Source organism: Microtus pennsylvanicus, chromosome 11, assembly GCF_037038515.1.
Source record: "Microtus pennsylvanicus isolate mMicPen1 chromosome 11, mMicPen1.hap1, whole genome shotgun sequence".
Taxonomy (NCBI): Eukaryota; Metazoa; Chordata; class Mammalia; order Rodentia; family Cricetidae; genus Microtus; species Microtus pennsylvanicus.
The window spans coordinates 14,238,363-14,256,335 of record NC_134589.1 but is presented as its reverse complement, the minus strand read 5'-3'; the positions used below and the strand labels follow the sequence as shown (position 1 = coordinate 14,256,335).

Sequence of the window (17,973 nt, the reverse complement as noted above, 5' to 3'; positions counted from 1 at the left end):
ACGACTTTCAGAATTAATGATGTAACTCATTACTAATAGTTATTCCTAAAAATGTAGAAAGTAAACTAAAGTCCCATTTTAAAGGCGAACTCTTCAGTTCCTTTCATAGGAATGTGTGGCTGGTAGGGCTTTGCATAGACCTTGCTGCCCTAGACTGACTGACATATTGAGAGGGGTCTGATATGTGCTGTAATGAGACACAGTCAAGATGAGGGCTCAATTGTGTTGTGGAAATAAAAGGGCTGAACTAGTAAACACTGCAAGTCCTTGTGGTACCAAGTTAGTGGGGAGACAACATGAGCTTTTGAAAAAGAACCCCGCGAATTAGAGTCTAGATGAGAATAGAACCCCATTTTTTGTAGTTTTTGGTTTTGTTTCTATTTTTTTTAGGACATCTTTTTTTTAGTTTTAATTTATTTTTATTTCATTTTACATTCCATCCAGTTTCCACCCTACCCCTGGGGAGTTTTTTTTAAAAATTTATTGTTATGTGTATGAGTCTTTTGTCTGCATATATGTCTATGTACCATGTATGTGCCTGTTTCCTACAGAGGCCTGAAGACAGTGTTGGATTCTCCCCTTGGACAGGAGTTACAGACAGTTGTGAGCTGCCATGTGGGGGCTGGGAATTGAGACTGGGTCTTCTGGAAGAGCAGCCAGCACTCTTAACTAAGTAGTGAAATAGCTTAGGAGCACACAGAAAGACAGATTTTGCAGCATGAAAACACACTCTATGTGTACAAGGCAAGCACAAGTTCTGCACTTATTTTCTGCAGCACATGAGGATTTAATCATCATCATCATCACCATCAGCAGCAGCAGCAGCAGCATTCTAGGTTCATGCAGCCTCACTTCAGATGGTTGGAGGCACCACTGAGATGAGCCATGCAGGGCTTATGCTGTGCTCCCTTCATTTCTGTCTCTAGAGTGTGTTTTCCAGCTTAAAGTTGTCCATGCATAGCCTCTGTATTGTGTTTGTTTTGTTAAATGTACATTTTTTTTTCTCAGAGGATTTTTTTCATCAATTTTTGAATGTTTTTACTGATATAAGATCAGACTTTACATAGTTTTGCAGGGCATTTAAAGTATTTTTTTAAAAATATTTATTTATTATGTATACAATATTCTGTCTGTATGTATGCCTGCAGGCCAGAAGAGGGCACCAGACCCCATTACAGATGGTTGTGAGCCACCATGGGGTTGCTGGGAATTGAACTCAGGACCTTTGAAAGAGCAGGCAGTGCTCTTAACCTCTGAGCCATCTCTCCAGCCCATTTTAAAGTATTTTTAAAAAATTAATGATCAGTGGTCTGGAGAGATGGCTCAGAGGTTAAGAGCACTGGCTGCTCTTCCAGAGGTCCTGAGTTCAATTCCCCTCAACCATATGGTGGCTCACACCCATCTGAAATGAGATCTGGGGCCTCTCTTCTGGTGTGCAGGCATACACGCAGGCTGAACACTGTATACATAATAAATAAATAAATAAATAAATAAACAAACAAATAAATAAATACATCTTTTTAAAAAAATTAATGAGCCAGGCAGTGGTGGTGCATGCCTTCAATCTTGGGAGGCAGAGACAGGTGGATTTCTGTTCAAGGCCAGCCTGGTCTATAGATTGAGTTACAGGACAGGTACCAACGACATGCAAGGAAACACGGTCTCAAAAAAATCAAAACCAACCAACCAAACAAACAAATAAAAAAGATTGCGGCGTTCTTGAGCACTAAGTCAGGGCATATTGGTGACTGTCGTCAACATTTATCTGCCACCCTCTTCTCCCTTCATTGGACTTAACAGTGATAAATTTGGCCTCTCAAAAGATCTTTTTCTTGATACCGAGGAGGCAGAGGGCAAATGGTAGAAGTTATCCTTAAATGGTTGAGCAATCTGGGCAGTGTTGGCTTATACTTTGAATCCCAACACTTGGGAGGCAGAGGCAGGTGGATCTCTAAGTTTGAAGGCAGCCTGAGATCAGAAAAAAGTGAGTTTCAGTGTAGCTAGGGCTATGCAGTGAAACCCTCTCTTGAAAGACCCTCCCCCTCAAAAAAAAAAGGTTGAATGTATATAAAACAGTCTTTCTCATTCCTCTTAGGTTTTTAGAGCAAGGAATTTGTAGGTACGGTGCACAGTGTACTTCAGCACATTCCCAGGAAGAATTAGCAGAGTGGCAGAAAAGATACGCCTCACGGTTAATAAAACTGAAGCAGCAAAATGAGAATAAACAGCTATCAGGCAGCTACATGGAAACCTTGATTGAAAAGTGGATGAGCTCACTGTCTCCTGAGAAAGTGGTAAGAACTAACAACCCCTGTTGCTCTTGCTCTGAGCAGTGTTCTGGTTTAATCTTTGCTTTCTCATGTGCTCAATTGTAGCTTATTTCTTCAGTCTACTAAGAACATGGATGTTTGTTCGTTTGTTTTATTTATTTATTTTTGAAACAGGGTTTTTCTGTGTAGCCCTGGCTGTCCTGGAACTTGCTTTGTAGACCAGGCTGGCCTTGAACTCACAGAGATCTACCCGCCTCTGTCTCCCAGTGTTGAGATTAAAGGTATATGCCTCACCACCATCTGGCTGAGAACATGTTCTTAATAAAGTGGTGTTTTTAGTAACAAAAGATGGCTTGTTTGTTAAGATGAACATTTGTCTGGAGGTATGCAGCTCCTACAGCAATGACCTTCATTAGGAAGGTTTTGATTCTCAGGTTTTGGTTGTTAATTTCCTTCTGTCTGCATTGCATGTCACTCTTGTAAGAATGGCTGGAAAGCAGTGTGTGAAATCCCTTGGTCATCGGTCAGCAAGCGCTGTGTCTGTGCTCATGGCTGACACTTGTGTTTCTGCCCTCAGACTATAATGAAATCACTCTTTGCTTCCAGCTCAGCGAGTGCATAGAGGGAGTTGAGGTGGAGCATAGCCCTGACCTGTCGGTCACCGTCAACACCAAAAAATCCCACCAGACATGGACCTTTGCTTTGACCTGTAAGGTATGAACCCCATGCTAATTAGAGATGATATCAGGCTTGTTCTGTCTCTCGAAGCTTACTGAATTTTAAATGTCTATTAAGAGAGTGTTAAAAATGTTTTACTCGGAGTACATTTTATTATGCCAAAGTGAGTTTCTGTATATCAGTCATTAAATGTCCTTTTTTCTACTTTGAAACAAGATTCTTTTATCTGTGTAGGACACCTTATTATTTACTTGGTAAAGAAGTCTGACATATATTACCTTCTTAACTTGGAACATAGGATGGGGTTCATGGCTTAAAATTAAATATTTGATAATTGAATTATTTAATCTGGCAGTTCTAAGATTTTTTTCAATGAAAACCTATTTTTCTATTTTATTTGATGAAGTCACAAGTTCTGTAATAATGTGTAATTTTATTTTATTTTTGTGTTTTCTGGGCCTTGCCCATGCTAGGCATGTGTTCTACCACTGAGCTATATCCCCAGTCCTAGAGAGGGGTTTTCAATATGAGACATTTCTGCATTGCTTCTCATCTTAAATTATGATGGTCACAGTTTAAGACTGGAGTAGAGTTAACCATTTCAGTGAATATATTTGGTGGAGAAGTTTTGTGTTCTTTTTAGTGGTATTTCTTCTTGGCACCATCTGCATCTTGAGATGGAATGTTTAGCTTCAGCCCTGAACCCAATCCAGTGCTCTCAGAGGTAACCGTCCTCCTTCGAAGGCTTCCTATGTGAGGCTCTGTAAGCACAGTTAGAGGTTTACCCAAGATGGCAAATTTTGCCACTGGGAAAGATGAACGTATACAGAAGGTCCAGGAAGGCTGATGACGTAGTATACGTATATCATTTTAGAAACTTTGCTTTAACCATTCTGTTTTGTCTTTGTTTTTCTTTTTCTGCTTAAATAGCTTGTGAGCACAGTTTGTTGGACAACATAGTACCTTAGAAACATGGGGAATAGCAGATCCTTCCGGGAATATTTTCATTGAAGAGCCCAGTTACAACTGAATTTTTACCCCCTTGTACTCAATGAATTATTTTAACTTCCTTGTAGCCTGCAAGAATGCTGTATCGGGTAGCATTGCTTTATGATGCTCATCGTCCTCATTTTAGTATCATTGCCATATCTGCCGGAGATAGTACTACCCAGGTATCACAAGAAGTCCCCGAAAACTGTCAAGAATGGATAGGAGGAAAGATGGCCCAAAATGGATTAGATCATTACGTGTATAAAGTCGGGATAGCATTTAACACAGAAATATTTGGAACTTTTCGCCAAACCATAGTTTTCGACTTTGGATTGGAGCCAGTACTCATGCAAAGAGTAATGATTGATGCAGCTTCTACAGAAGGTAATATTTAGACTTTTTTCCCCCATACAATGTATTAAAAGGCAAGATTAAAAGATTTGTATTGACCCCTAAATATTCCACAAATAGGGAAGGAATAAAAAGCAAAAATTCCCATGTTAATTGACTTACTCACTGTGTAATGACCATAAAATGGGTCAGGTTGTGCTTTGGATCTCTTCATGCAGTTATCAGGCAAATCTTACTTTGAAGTCCCCTAAAATTGCCTCACACGAGTAGGTTATTTTGGTCTAGCAATTTCATGTTTAAAGTAAGATAGTTTTTAGCACAGTCAGACCTTTTAGTATTTGTTTGACTAGAATGTTTTTCTAAGGGTAATGACGTATATACCTACAGTGTATTTCCATTTCCTGACTGTTCAGTTAGCTTTGCTGATGTTACTAAATTATCTCTGAAGGAAAGCCCTCAATATCAGTATTAAGTCAGTGTGTGCCTTCACTATTTTTAAGGAGGGCAGGGTATCTCAGCAGGATCTGTTCAGTGCCTTGGGAAGGGTCCCTGGTTTCAGCACAGGAGCACCTGCATACTTGCTGCTGTGGCTGATTTGCTTTGTATATTGCTGGTGGTGCCTGTACCTAAATTTGATGCCTAGATCTAACAGGACAGGGAAAGGGCATGCTAGCCCACTCTTCTGTGGCTCTTGGTTGGATTATAGGTACTTTAATTTATTAAACAAATGATAAAGGATTTCATTAATGACACTGTGTAGTATGTGTATGACTTGGTACTGTGCCGACTGGAAGTAATTATAATGTGGAGGATGCTCACTCATTAGAACCTGGAACAGTTTTTTTTTTTCATGAGCAGATGCTAGGATACTATGATTTGTATGTGGTAACCAGGTAGTAGAACTGTTCTTTTTCTTTTTTCCCCTATAAGTTGAGGTTAATGAATCCATCCATCCATCCATCCATCCATCCATCCATCCATCCATCCATTTTTCTGGGACTGTGACTCACGAAGTAGCCCAGGCTAACCTTGAATTCACAAGTCTGCTGCCTCAGCCTCCCCAGTGTTGGAATTACAAGTGTGTGTGGCCGTGACTGGCCTTCATTGTAACATTTGTGCCAAGCTTTTGTCACTAGGCAATGTCTTCTTTGTGTTTGCTATTATAGCCCAGGCTTCATTTTATCTCATCTTCTGCCTTGTTTGGTCTCATTTACACTTTATTTGGTTGTATGTAATTTTGTCATTTTCTCAGTAGGAACAAAAATACGTTAATTTCCATTGCCAAAGATAGATATGCCAGTAGATAAAATACAAATAAAAGCAGAGGGTATAATAAATCTTCTTATGAAGGACTGCATGGTAAAAATTATAGGTGTTGTGAGGACTTGGTCGTGGGCAGAATTCTAGGAATGGACCTGACTGCATTCACAGAACTTCAGAACTGTACTGTTTCAAGTTAGGGGAGGTTGGAATTGAAGAAAGAGAAGAAAACGAACTCCTCCTTGGCATGTTGTTATTAGAGTAGTGCTTTAATAGTCATGGCTTGTTTTCCCAGAAATGTTAGGAATCCACACTAGTGGGTGTTAAATGTCTACAATAAAAAGTTAAGGGAAGTCGGGTGGTGGTGGTACATGTCTTTAATCCCAGGCAAAGGTATGTGGATCTCTGAGTTTAAGGCCAGTCTGGTCTACAGTGTGAATTCCCTTGTCCCTGTGTCTATACTGTGTAGAGGTCTTAATATCTCCGAGCTTGATGAGAAAACTTTTAAGAGAATGGAGCTGGTGTACCTTCCTTAGATGAGTGTGAGGACTAGACATAAGTGTGGCATGTTTAGCTCATAGTAGGCATTTAAAGGAATTATTTTCAGGCTGGTGAGATGGCTCAGTGGATGAAGGCACTTGTTACCAAGCAGGTTGCTTTATTGATTGCTCAGTTTGCTTTCTTATAGAAAGAGGTAGCACTACCAGTCCCAGGGTAGCACCACCCACAGTGAGCTGGGCCCTCCCACACCAATATCTAATTAAGAAAATGCACTACAGACTTACCTACAGGTCACTCAATGGAGGCAGTTTCTCATTGATAATCCTCCTTCCCAAATGACTCTGGCTTGCATCATGTTGGCATAAACTAGCCAGTACACTGGTAACAAGTTTATCCCTAAATAATACTGGACAGTAGTCTTCTTCCATGAGTTATACACTTGACTTTACTGGGCCATCTCCACTGACATCCCCAGCAGCCCCTATGGTTAAGAATGCTGCCCACTCTCTCCTGCAGTTCTAGTGCCTCACCCACTAAAGGCTGTTTGTGCCCTTCAGACTGACTGCCTTTGTGTGACTCAGGGAGATTCATAGTCCAGTTGTATGACAAATAGTATTTTCCTAGCTTATTCTTAATTATTGGACTAAAAAATCCTTTCTTCCTTAATTAATTTAGCTTTTGAGTTGAATTAAAAACACAACTCCATAGGTTTCTCTAAAAAATTATTTGTTTATATTTTATGTGTGAGTGCTCTGCATATCTGCTTGCATGCCAGAAGAGGGCATCAGATACTATTACAGATGGTTGTGAGTCACCACGTGAGTGCTGGGAATTGAACTCAGGACCTCAGGAAGAACAGTCAGTTCTCTTAACCCTTGAGCCATCTCTCCAGCTTGATTTATTTTCTTTTTTTTCCACATTATTATTATCTGCAGTGTCCATTTATGGGTCATGAGGGAATGTCTTTCTTCTTGTAGTTATATGGTAACCTTCTAACTGTTGAGGAAGAATGTTACTTCAACTGTGTTTTTCTTTTCTTTCCTTTTCTTTTGCTTTCTTGATTATTGAGGCTTAGAAAAATAAGCTATTTACTAAAATTGTCTTTGGGTAAGCTTGAAGTTATAACTCAAAATGTGTGATAAAAGGCACTTGCAAGGGAAGGAAGTTAGCAAGCTTTCCTTGCATGCTATATACGTGGCTTCCACTGAGAGTTTGGAGATGCTGATTTGGAATTGTGGTTGGATGTCTGGAAGCAGCATATCTATGATTTATTTAGTCTTAGGTTTGAATCTGGAAGCATGCTATTCATTTCTCTGCCGTGAGTCTAGCAAGACATGATTACATCACCACAAAGTTTAGTCTACCTTAAAAATGATTTCCCATTGCCAAAGTTGATGGCAAACTAAGGACACTTATCTTCAATCCATGAATATTGTGTGATCAGCAAAGCATTAGAAAAAGAGGGTTTTAAAGTTTGTCTTCAAAGGTCAGTGTAGTGAATGACAGCACATGGAGAAGCTGCCCTCTGCTTTCACTGCTTCAGTCTGGTTATGTGGGGGATCCCTCCACCTCAATGAGACAGGGTTTTTCAGTCTACCCCTGGCTGTCCTGGATCTCAGTCTGTAGAACAGGCTGGCCTCGAACTCAGAGATCACCTGCCTCTGCCTCCTGAGTGCTGGGATTTTAAAGGTGTGTGCACTGCCGCCTGGCATTGGTTATGTGGGGCTTTCCCCCACCCCCAGACAGGGTTTCTCTGTGAATCTCTGGTTGTCCTGGAACTCACTCAGTAAGTAGATCAGACTGGCCTTGAACTCACAGAGATTTGCTAGCCTCCGTCTCCCTGAGTGCTGGGATCAAAGGCGTGCACCACTACTGCCTGGCAAGTTTGTTTGTGTGTGTGTGTGTGTGTGTGTGTTTCAGCTTTTATTAGGTTCTTAAAGCGGGAGAAAATAGAGGCCAATGGTTGGCACAGCCAAAAAGGCTTCACGTTGCCTCTGGGTAGCAGTGTGGGAGAGGAGTGTAGTCAGGGAGCAGGAGTGCTAGTTGGAGCTGTGTGCTTGGGTTTTATTTAATGTGAACAGCCAAAACTTTGATCTTCTAAGGGAAAGTGTGGTGTCTAACTTTGAAATTAGGAAACATTTTATCTTGCTTTTAGATAAATAGAACTGCTTTTAATAAATGACATTTATTGAATCCTGTGGGCCACCTCTGCTTTGTTTTCCTCTCAGCATCTTCTCGTATAGTCTCCAGGCCCCATTAAAGACACTGTTTAAATTGATAGCATTTTATATTTCACAGCAAAGCTCTCCTTTGGATACTGTATTATATGGGAAGTAGCTTTGTGACTGGAATGCGAGCAGGCTCTTGATCTTAAACACCAGAGAGCCTAAAGATAGTGGGAAGTATTTCATGTGTCAGACTAGCTATTCTAGTTGAGTTGGCTATTTTGTAAAAGGATTTATTTATTTTATTCTTTTACAATTACATGTAGGTGTGCATGTCTGCATATGGGTATGCACGGATGAGTGGAGGTGCCCTCAGAGGACAGAGCCATTGATCCATGGAGCTGGCATTATAGATAGTGAGCTGCCTGATGTGGGTGCTGGGAGCTGAAATCTGGTCCTCTGGAAGAGCAGCAGTGCTCTTAACTCCCGAGCCGTCTCTGTAGCCCAGAGTTGGCTAGTTTGGGGAGTGGCAGCCCTTCTGTGGTGTTAATTATATCCTGTTAGATTTTTGCGATGCTGAGGATCCATTTCAGTATCGCACGCATGTTAAGCAAGTGCCCTTTAGGTATAGTCCAGTTTGATTTTCCATGGATTTCTCTTAAATTTATTTACAGTTTCTGCCTACTTGCCACACCTCAGGGTAGTACCTTCTATATTGGTGTCAGGTTTGCTTGGAGATTTTTGTTACAAGAGTTGGTTAATGAATAGTCTTAATAAGCACTGTTAAACTCTCCTGTTGATTTGTGACTATTGTCCAAGTTTGTTCATTTTTGTCTTTCCGGTGTGTGATTCATTTTAGGCTGGTACAGGTTGAGGGGACACATATACTGTGGCCAAAGAGCTGCGCAGCAGTCCTGAGCATTACTCAGTCTGGTTTTGATGATCGCAGATGCAGGAGCTACAGCTGGGGATGACAGTGACCACACTTGTTAGGTGCTGGTGTGTCCAGCATCTCATAGGGCACCTTACCTTCTACTCCATAAATGGAGAGTCTCTAGAAGTAATGACCTTTAAGCACTGTAAATTAGTGAGTCATTACACAGCTAACAGTTTCTTTTTCAGATAAGAGGAATGAGCAAGGTGTGGTGGCTCACACCTGTAATCCTAGCAATCGAGAGACTGAAGCAGGGGAATGACTGCGGCTTCCAGCTATAGAGTATTGTAGAGGAAGACTTTCTCTGCACAACATAAAATCACTCCCCACCCCCAAGAGGGAAACAAATAAACAAAAAACACAAGGAAAGAATGAAGAACAGAGAGGCAGAAGTCTGACTCGGGCTCCCAAGAGAAGTAGTTCTGTAAAGCTTCCCAGGAGCCACCAGCCAGTCACAAGCATGACCTCTTGAGGCTGGCACACCAGGATGTTTTCAGGTGCCTCTCTCTGCTGCTGCAGCTTTCCCTCCTACATAGTCATTAACACGACACTGGGTATGGTGGCTCATTAGCTAATCCTAGTACTTGGGGAGCAGCCACGAGTTCTAGGTTAGCCTGGCCTACTAAGTGAGATCCTGTCCCACACCTCCAAGTGAAATGGGATAAAAATTAACATTGTTTGAAAATTTTGTGATGCTACTTGCTCAAGACACTAAGAAATTCCTAAAACCAAAGTGTTAATGATGGCACTATCTGTATAAAATGTCAAAAAAATACTGCCGCTTATGCCGATTCCCAAAGTTTAAATACTTCTAGGCAGAAGTAGAGAAGTTGATTTCTGTAGATTTTAACATGTTTTCCATAGCATTCTCAGGATACCATTTTTGGTCTGTTTTTCCCAAGCACCTTAAGGAACATCGAAACAGCCAGTGACCTTTAAATGAGAAGAATGTATGGTTTAAAGTATAGTCTAAAGCACTTAAATAAAATCTGTAATGTAATTATGAAATGTAAATTTCCCACCTTACAATAGCAGTTAGACATCCTTCTATATTCTCATTCTCTCTCTCTTTGATTTTTCAAGACAGGGTTTCCCTGTGTTTCTGACTGTCATGGAACTCACTCTGTAGATCAGTCTGGCCTCAAACTCACAGAGATTTGCCTGCCTTTCTATCTGCTCAATGCTGAGATAAAAAACATAGGCTATCAATGATCCAGTGCAGAGTAATTTTTATTTAAAATGACTTATATATGTGTGTGTATGTATGTATTTGTGTGTGTTAGTATGTCATGTGTGTTTGTACCCATTGGTGTCAGAAGAGGGTGTCAGCTGTCATGGAGCTGGTTGTGAGCCATCTGTCATGTGTGCTGGAATTCAGACTCTTGTCCTGGAAAGAGTGTTTTTAATTGCTTAGCCATCTCTCCAGCCCTAGAGTAGTTTGAAGTGTAATTTTAATGGATAGTTCATCTTTATTGCTGTTATGCTGCTGTCTGAGAATAACAATACTCTTACAAAAATGCTTTCACAAGAATCAAAAGTTAGAACTTAGGGCCTTTTTTGGTTTTTTTGAGACAGGGTTTCTCTGTGGCTTTGGAGCCTGTCCTGGAACTAGCTCTGTAGACCAGGCTGGTCTCGAACTCACAGAGATCCGCCTGCCTCTGCCTCCCGAGTGCTGGGATTAAAGGCGTGCGCCACCACCGCCCGGCAGAATTTAGGGCCTTTATATATTTTTATTAAGAACTAGGATGCCAAAAAAAAAAACCCCAAAAAACCAAACAAAAAGATACTAAGATCCTTGCCACTGTTGTGAAATTTCTTTGTTAATGGCTGCATGTGTATTTATAATGCGTATGTGATATTTAGAGGTTACAGCACCAGAGCCTGGGGTGTAGTTCAGTGGTAGAATAACGTTGGATTTTGGACTTGATCTCTAACACCACAAAATAATCAATAAATAAACAAACTTGCCAAATTACTAACTGAATGGGAGGTTGCAGTCACGCCTGTTCTAATTCAGAGACAGCTTGAGGTGACTTCCCCTGAACTCTGAACCTTTGCCTCATGAGTTAGCTAGACAACTTTCTAACTTTTGGCTATGTTTTGCTTTCCTGGGCGGGCATGCTCCACCCAGTAAGTCTCAGGTAGTGACTCTCATGTTTGCTGTTTATGGTACCACTCTATCAAAGATGCCAGAATCTGACAGTTCTGGTTTTGACACTGTGTCCTGTTTATAGTATAATTTGCTGAGTTTTACATGGCCTTTTGGGAAGTGGCATTCAAACGACTTCCTATCACATGTTCCAAGGAGTTGGCAGTGTTGTACACCTGTATCTTCTAACAGATTGGTGCTGGTAGCAAGGTGACCTTCAAACAGCTTCTCTGCGCTTTGCCACACAAAGATGGACACTTTCAGGACTTTGGATCTTCTCTTTGTCTCATGGGGCAGGTACTAGCAGGATGAGGAGGAAAGTGACTGTTGTCCGCCACTCGGTACATTTCATCATACAAGGAATTGGTCAGGTTTCTCCTGCAGGTCAGGGTCTCTTGGCTGAAGAGTTAAGTTCTGAATGTTTAACTGAAAAGTAACTATTTGTGGCACGAGATAGCCAGTGCATAAAAAGATGTTCTCAAGTGGATTCCTAACAATGTTATTTTGTTAAAATGATCAAAGATGCCAGGCATGGGAAAAGTACTCTCTCAATGAGTTTTGTGTTATTTTATTTTAAGGATTTTAGCTCTAGTATATGAAACTCTGTTACAAAAATAAGTACTTATTCACTTGAGAATTTAACCCTGTGTTCCTTTATAAACGTGTTCCTTGTTTCCTTTAGATCTTGAGTACCTGATGCATGCAAAGCAGCAACTGGTGACCACAGCCAAGCGCTGGGATGCTTCCTCTAAGACTATCGTAGATTTCGAACCTAATGATACTACTGATTTGGAGAAGAGCCTTCTGATCAGATACCAAATTCCTCTTTCTGCTGACCAGCTGTTTACACAGTCCGTTTTAGACAAATCATTGACCAAGGCAAACTATCAGTCACGGTTGCACGACCTGCTTTATATTGAGGAGATAGCCCAGTATAAAGAAGTCAGCAAGTAAGTTCTTTGAGAACCTCCCTCCTCCCCTCTACTCCTCTCTTCCCTCCCCTCCTCTCTTTTCTCTTTTCCTCCCTCCTCTCCTCCCCTCTTCCCTCCCCTCCTGTCCTCTTTCCCCTCCTCTCCTCCCTACTTCACCCCACTCCTCCCCTCCTTTTTATTCCTCCAGTCCTCTCCCCTCCTCCCCTCCTCTCCCCCTCTTCTCTATTCTCCTTGGTCTACCTTTAGAGTGGTGTTTTAAATTTTACAGTTTAGATGCGCTTAAGTAAAGATGGGCATTAAAATAATTATTCTCCATTAGCTGTTTTTATTTAACCAATCAATCAGCTAGCTTCGAAACAGGGTCTTGTTATGAAGTCCTGACTGACTTAGAGCTCGATATGTAGGCCAGGTTGGACTTGAACTCTCAGTAGTCCTGCTTCTGCCTCTTGCATGTCAGATTGCAGGTATGAGCCAGCACCCTTGGCGCTCTGTATTCTATCTTTATTGGAAGTGCTAGTAAGAATTGTGTTTAGGAAGCCGTCGGTAGTGGCTCATTCCTTTAATCCCAGCATTTGGGAGGCAGAGGCAGGTGGATCTCGGTGAGTTTGAGGCCAGCCTGGTCTACAAAGCGAGTTCCAGGAAATAGCCAGGGTTACAGAGAAACCCGGGCACAAAACAAACAAAAAAACCAGAAAGAAAGAATTGTATTTAGTACCTGGCTCTTTTTCACAGTACCTCACTGAATGTCTCCTGGGATCAGCTGTGCTCACTTTTGCCGTATAAAACCAGTCCTCACTCTTGAGACACTTTGCAGTATGTGTAGGCTATTGCAAGCACTTAGAGAATATTTGTTGAATCAATGTACAAAGACAAAAGTAAGCCACATATTTTGAAAGTTATAAGTTTATAAGTGCTCTGTCATCTTTTATATTTTGGCCACAGCCACATATAAAGAGCTGAAAGCAAAAGATTATTTGATTAATGTAAGAGAAGTAGTCTTAAATGAAAGTGTGAGTGAGTAAAACTATTACAAAGGTCATTATTTTGAAAATAATTTTTCCTGTTTAGGTAAAATAGGATGAATTTTCAAAATTGAACCTCAATGAGACATGATTACATTTTTGTAACTATTTTTCCTTTTAAATATAGTCTAACCAATATACTTTTTTGTAAGCTGTCTTATCATTAATAATAGAATCAGAATGCTCATTAGGACCATACACAAAAAGAGCAAATGAAAATGTAAAGTACATTGTGCCACTCTGCTTGTTGATTAAATGTGATAGGACCTTTCAAAGTATCTTACATGAGATGTGCCAGGTCATTATACTTTGTTTTCATTATTCTGGGACTCTGCCATTGCTCTTTTGGTTGTGTTCTTATCTCCCTGCTCTGTGCGGAGCAGAGTTTTGCTGTGTAGCATAGGCTGGTCTAGAACTTGTCACTCTTACCCATTTCCTCTTGAGTGCTCATATTACAGATATGTGCTGGGCCGTTTATTGGTAACTGTCAAGTGCCCATGTGTACACGTGATGTTAGAGGACAGTCTTCAGGATTGGGATCCCTCCATCCACCTTGGTTTTGAGACAGGGTTTCTCTTGTTTTGCTTCCGCATTGTATACTCAAGCTTCTGGCTGATTCTCTTATCTCTTGCACTTATTGAGGTCACAAGTGTGGGCTACTACACCCCATTTTTGGGTGGATTCTGAGTTTTGAGCTCAGGTCATCCTGGCACTGTACCTGTTGAGCTGTCTTCCTTAGCCTCCCATCTGTGCAAATAAATCTTAAAGGCATGTATTGATTTTGACTGTACTGTGTTCTGATGAAATTATATTTATTAACACATGAATATGCTTGTGTATGGTTCCCAATATCATATCCTTTTTCTTAGGAAAGAACACTCTGTGAGTATTGGGCTGATGCCTGGCTTGGGATCCATGCTTTTAATCCTAGCACTTGGATACTTGAGAGGCAGATCAGGTGGAGCTCAATGACTTCCAGGCCAGGCAGGACTGTATAGTAAGAGCCTGTGTCAAAACAAAAACAAAAGCACAGCAGCTTACCAGACATTTGGTCCTGATGTTACACATCTGTAATCTTAGCACTCAGGAGACAAAGGCAAGGGAGAGTCATGGGTTAAAGGCCAGCTTGGGCCACCTAGCAATTTCTTAACTAACCCCAGCTACAGTAAGATACTGTTTATAAAGCTTGTGACATGCAGGTGCTAAGGACAATACACTTCATCTTACTGACTTTACAGAGGCTTTCAGATTCTTCAGAATTTGTTTCTTTCTTAAAACAAGAACAAATTTAGGCCACATGTTGATGTGCATTCAGTGATCCTACCTTGGAAGAAATATATTCAGTTCTGAGAGATACATTTTTAAAGAAATAAGGCTTTAGGGCTGGAGACATGACTCAGGTTAAGTGCTATTCTTGCAGAGGACCCAGGTTTTATTGCCAGAACCCACATCAGGTGGCTCACAACTGCCTGTAACCCTCATTTTCAGGGGATCCAACACTTTGGCCTCTGAGAACACCTGACATAAATTGATTTATGCCTTCAACATACACATAATTAAAGATAATAAAAATAAATCTTAAAAGGCAAAGACTAGACATTAACTAAAGCTGCGATTTCTATTGAACTGTGCAGTGCAAACCTACCTGGTCTCCATGCCTGGCTACCTAGCGCACTCCTGCCTGGCAGGCCTAGTGCGGGAGTAGGATGTGTGTCACATCCTAGCCATGAGCACAGCTTCCGTGGGTTACCTCACTTCTCCACTCTGCATCAACAAACCAAACTCAGTGTAATCTAAAATGTCGAAAAACTCCAAATAGTTTATTTTACTAGGCTGATTCTTGTTCATGTAGTGCAAAAAATCTCATGCAATCAAATTTGCTATATAGCTCTGGTGTTTGAAAACTGACTTATCGCTTCAGAGACATGGCCTGCCTAATGCTGGCATTGGTCCTCATCACATTTCTTATCAGCTACACAAGTGCTTACAACAGCTGGTAATCTTGGTGGCTGCATTGCCTCCTGGGAAGGTTGAGATTATTGGCTTCAAGATTGATTCAAAATGTGGTATGCAAGAGTGGAAAGAATTTGAATTATTAAGTTTCAAAGTCCTGTTCTTTAGATTTTTAACTATGTGTTTCTATATGTGTCTGTGTACAGGTATGTGTATGTGAGTGCTGGTGTCCCAAGGAGGACAGAAGAGAGTGTTAGATCCCCGGAACTGGAGTTACATATGGGAGATTGTGACCTGCGTGTTTTGGGTGTGGGTCCTCTGGAAGAGCAGCAAGTGTTCCTAACCTTTGAGTCATCTCTCCAGCTCCAAGCTGGCAGAGCTGTTCTAATACTTGAAGGAGGCTATGACTGGAATTTTAGTTTAGCATGCCAACCTTTTAGGAAGATGAGATATTAGTAGTAGTGGTTTCTACTAGAAATTCTAAACACGCATCTTTAGTATGTGGCTAGTCTCCTGCAGGAAAATCTGCTTTTTGAGGTGTTTATTTTCTAGTGTGTCAAGGCACTGGTTAGTGTCACAGCAGTTTCTCTTGCTGCTGTCAGGCTGTGGGCTTAGTTCTCATGAATAAAGTGGTTGAAAGGAGAGTTTAGTTTATGGTGATAGAAACATGACAGAAAGCCATGTTCAAAGTTTATTATAGTAACATAGGCTAAAAATGTTGAGTTGAAAATGACCTAACCAGTAGTAGGGACCCATGGTGTCCCTAGAAACCATGGCTTTGTGAGAGTATAGCGGGGGGAATGGCTGTTGGTGAGACGGGCACAGTTGATGTAACTCAGCTTCTGGCTTGGAGACATAACTGAATGATGGAGCCTTTTTGCATAATGTTAGAAAGATTTGATTTGGGGTCACGGTGGAGAGGCCAGAGGTTATTCGGTGTTACACATCTGGGCATGGAGAATGCAGGATCAAAGGTATCTGTTAGAAGGTAAGATGAGGGCACACTGGGGCCTTGAGAAGGTGGCTGATTTTGGATGGCAATGGAGGTAGTTAGGTAGCTGAGAGTTCCTGGAGGGTGTGATTCTTCAGAAGCCCGAGGAAGATGGAGTTTAAAGAGGAAGGGAAACATTTGAAGCCTGGACATGACCTTGAGCAACAGAGAGAGGTCTTGTTGGGCAGCTGTATTAGAGGCAGTCTCTTCTAACTTAAGTGAGTTTTAATGACCCAGTCCTTCTCATCATGTGAAAGGTGACTTGTGAAACTCTCCTTAAAGAATCACCTGTGACACAAGGACTCAGGTTCTTTTCAATTGGTGAGGTGGACAGAGGCTATCATGGCTTTTCGTGTGCAGGCTTTTTAATTTGAGTCTTAGTATACATCTGGTCTTTAAATAGTCAGATAAACTTGGGTAAGATGACGTATGCATTTCTTTAAATTACCCAGAAAAATTACATACAGAATAAAAGAAGTGTAATAGGATTTTTAGAAAGTCTCATACAAGGCAGATCTTACTGAATTTTATTTGATCCTATATAAAACTGTACTATTGAATATTAATTTTAATATGTGTAGACCTTTTGGTTTTATACCTCTTTGTATTCTTTCTATCTACCTATCTACCTATCTACCTATCTACCTATCTACCTACCTACCTACCTACCTACCTACCTACCTACCTACCTACCTATCTGTATATCTAGATATCTATCTATCTGTGTATGTTTTTCAAGACAGGGTTTCTCTGTAGCTTTGGAGCCTGTCCTAGAACTAGCTCTTGTAGACCAGGCTGGTCTTGAACTCACAGAGATCTGCCTGCCTTTGCCTCCCGAGTGCTAGGATTAAAGGCATGCACCACCACCCGCCCGGATACCTCTTTGTATTATATGTGATGTTTCCCTCCCTGTAATATATGTGATGGTTCCTTCCCTTTCTTCTTTTCTCCCTTCCCTCCTTTTTTCCTTCCTTCCTTCTTTCCCCTCCCTCCTTCCCTCCCTCCCTCCCTCCCTCCCTCCCTCCCTCCTCCTTCTCTTCCTCCTCCTCCTTCTTTTTTTTTTTTTTTTTTCAAGACTGGGTTTTTTTTGTGTGTAGCCCTGGCTGCCCTGGACTCACTTTGTAGACCAGCCTAACCTTGAACTCAGAGATCAGCCTGCCTCTGCCTCCAAGTGCTGGGATTAGAGGTGTGCACCACCACGCCTTGCCAATACTGTGTAAGTTAACAACTCTTGATTCTCTGACACCTTCAAGCACACTTTGTCTCATACTCACATGTACATGAGTGTCCCGATTGTTGTCTCTAAGATAGGCTGAGCTCTTTTCCACACAGTGAATCTCCCATGTGAGACTCACTTCTTTGTAATACCGGGTACACTTTTATTCTGGTTGTTATTTATTATCATTACCGAGAGAGAAATGTTATGGTTAGATTCTTTTGGTAAGATTTACCTGGCAAGCCCTCAGCTGAAAGTCCATTGTAGTTTTAATTCAGTGCCTTTCCTCCTAGCTTTCAGTAATTTTAAAGTCTTTAATTATCTCAACCATATTCAAACAGGTTTACCTATTAGTTAATGTGTTTCACTTATTAAAAATCACCTGTAGTTTACTCAGACTCACAAGAATTATATGTCCTTGTGCATGTGTGTCTGTCTGAGAGGCAGCATTCACATATGAGGTCAGATAACAGCTTTCACAGTCAGCTTACTGCTTCCACCACGTGGGTTCTGGAATTGAACTCTGCTCACCAGGCTGGGCAGCAGGCACCTTTACCCACT

At 41.2% G+C, this 17,973-nt stretch overlaps 1 protein-coding gene across 4 annotated transcripts in view; it reads left to right on the top strand.

The window, feature by feature from the left end:
- The window catches only part of Helz (helicase with zinc finger), a 141,152-nt gene that overhangs the window by 48,479 nt on the left and 74,700 nt on the right, over positions 1-17,973 (top strand). For all 4 annotated transcript variants that reach the window (XM_075990298.1, XM_075990296.1, XM_075990299.1 and 1 more), the window contains 4 exons: positions 2,096-2,294; positions 2,877-2,984; positions 4,025-4,322; positions 11,981-12,248. In XM_075990298.1, coding sequence (XP_075846413.1) covers positions 2,096-2,294; positions 2,877-2,984; positions 4,025-4,322; positions 11,981-12,248 — 873 coding nt within the window. The remainder of the gene's footprint in view (positions 1-2,095; positions 2,295-2,876; positions 2,985-4,024; positions 4,323-11,980; positions 12,249-17,973) is intronic.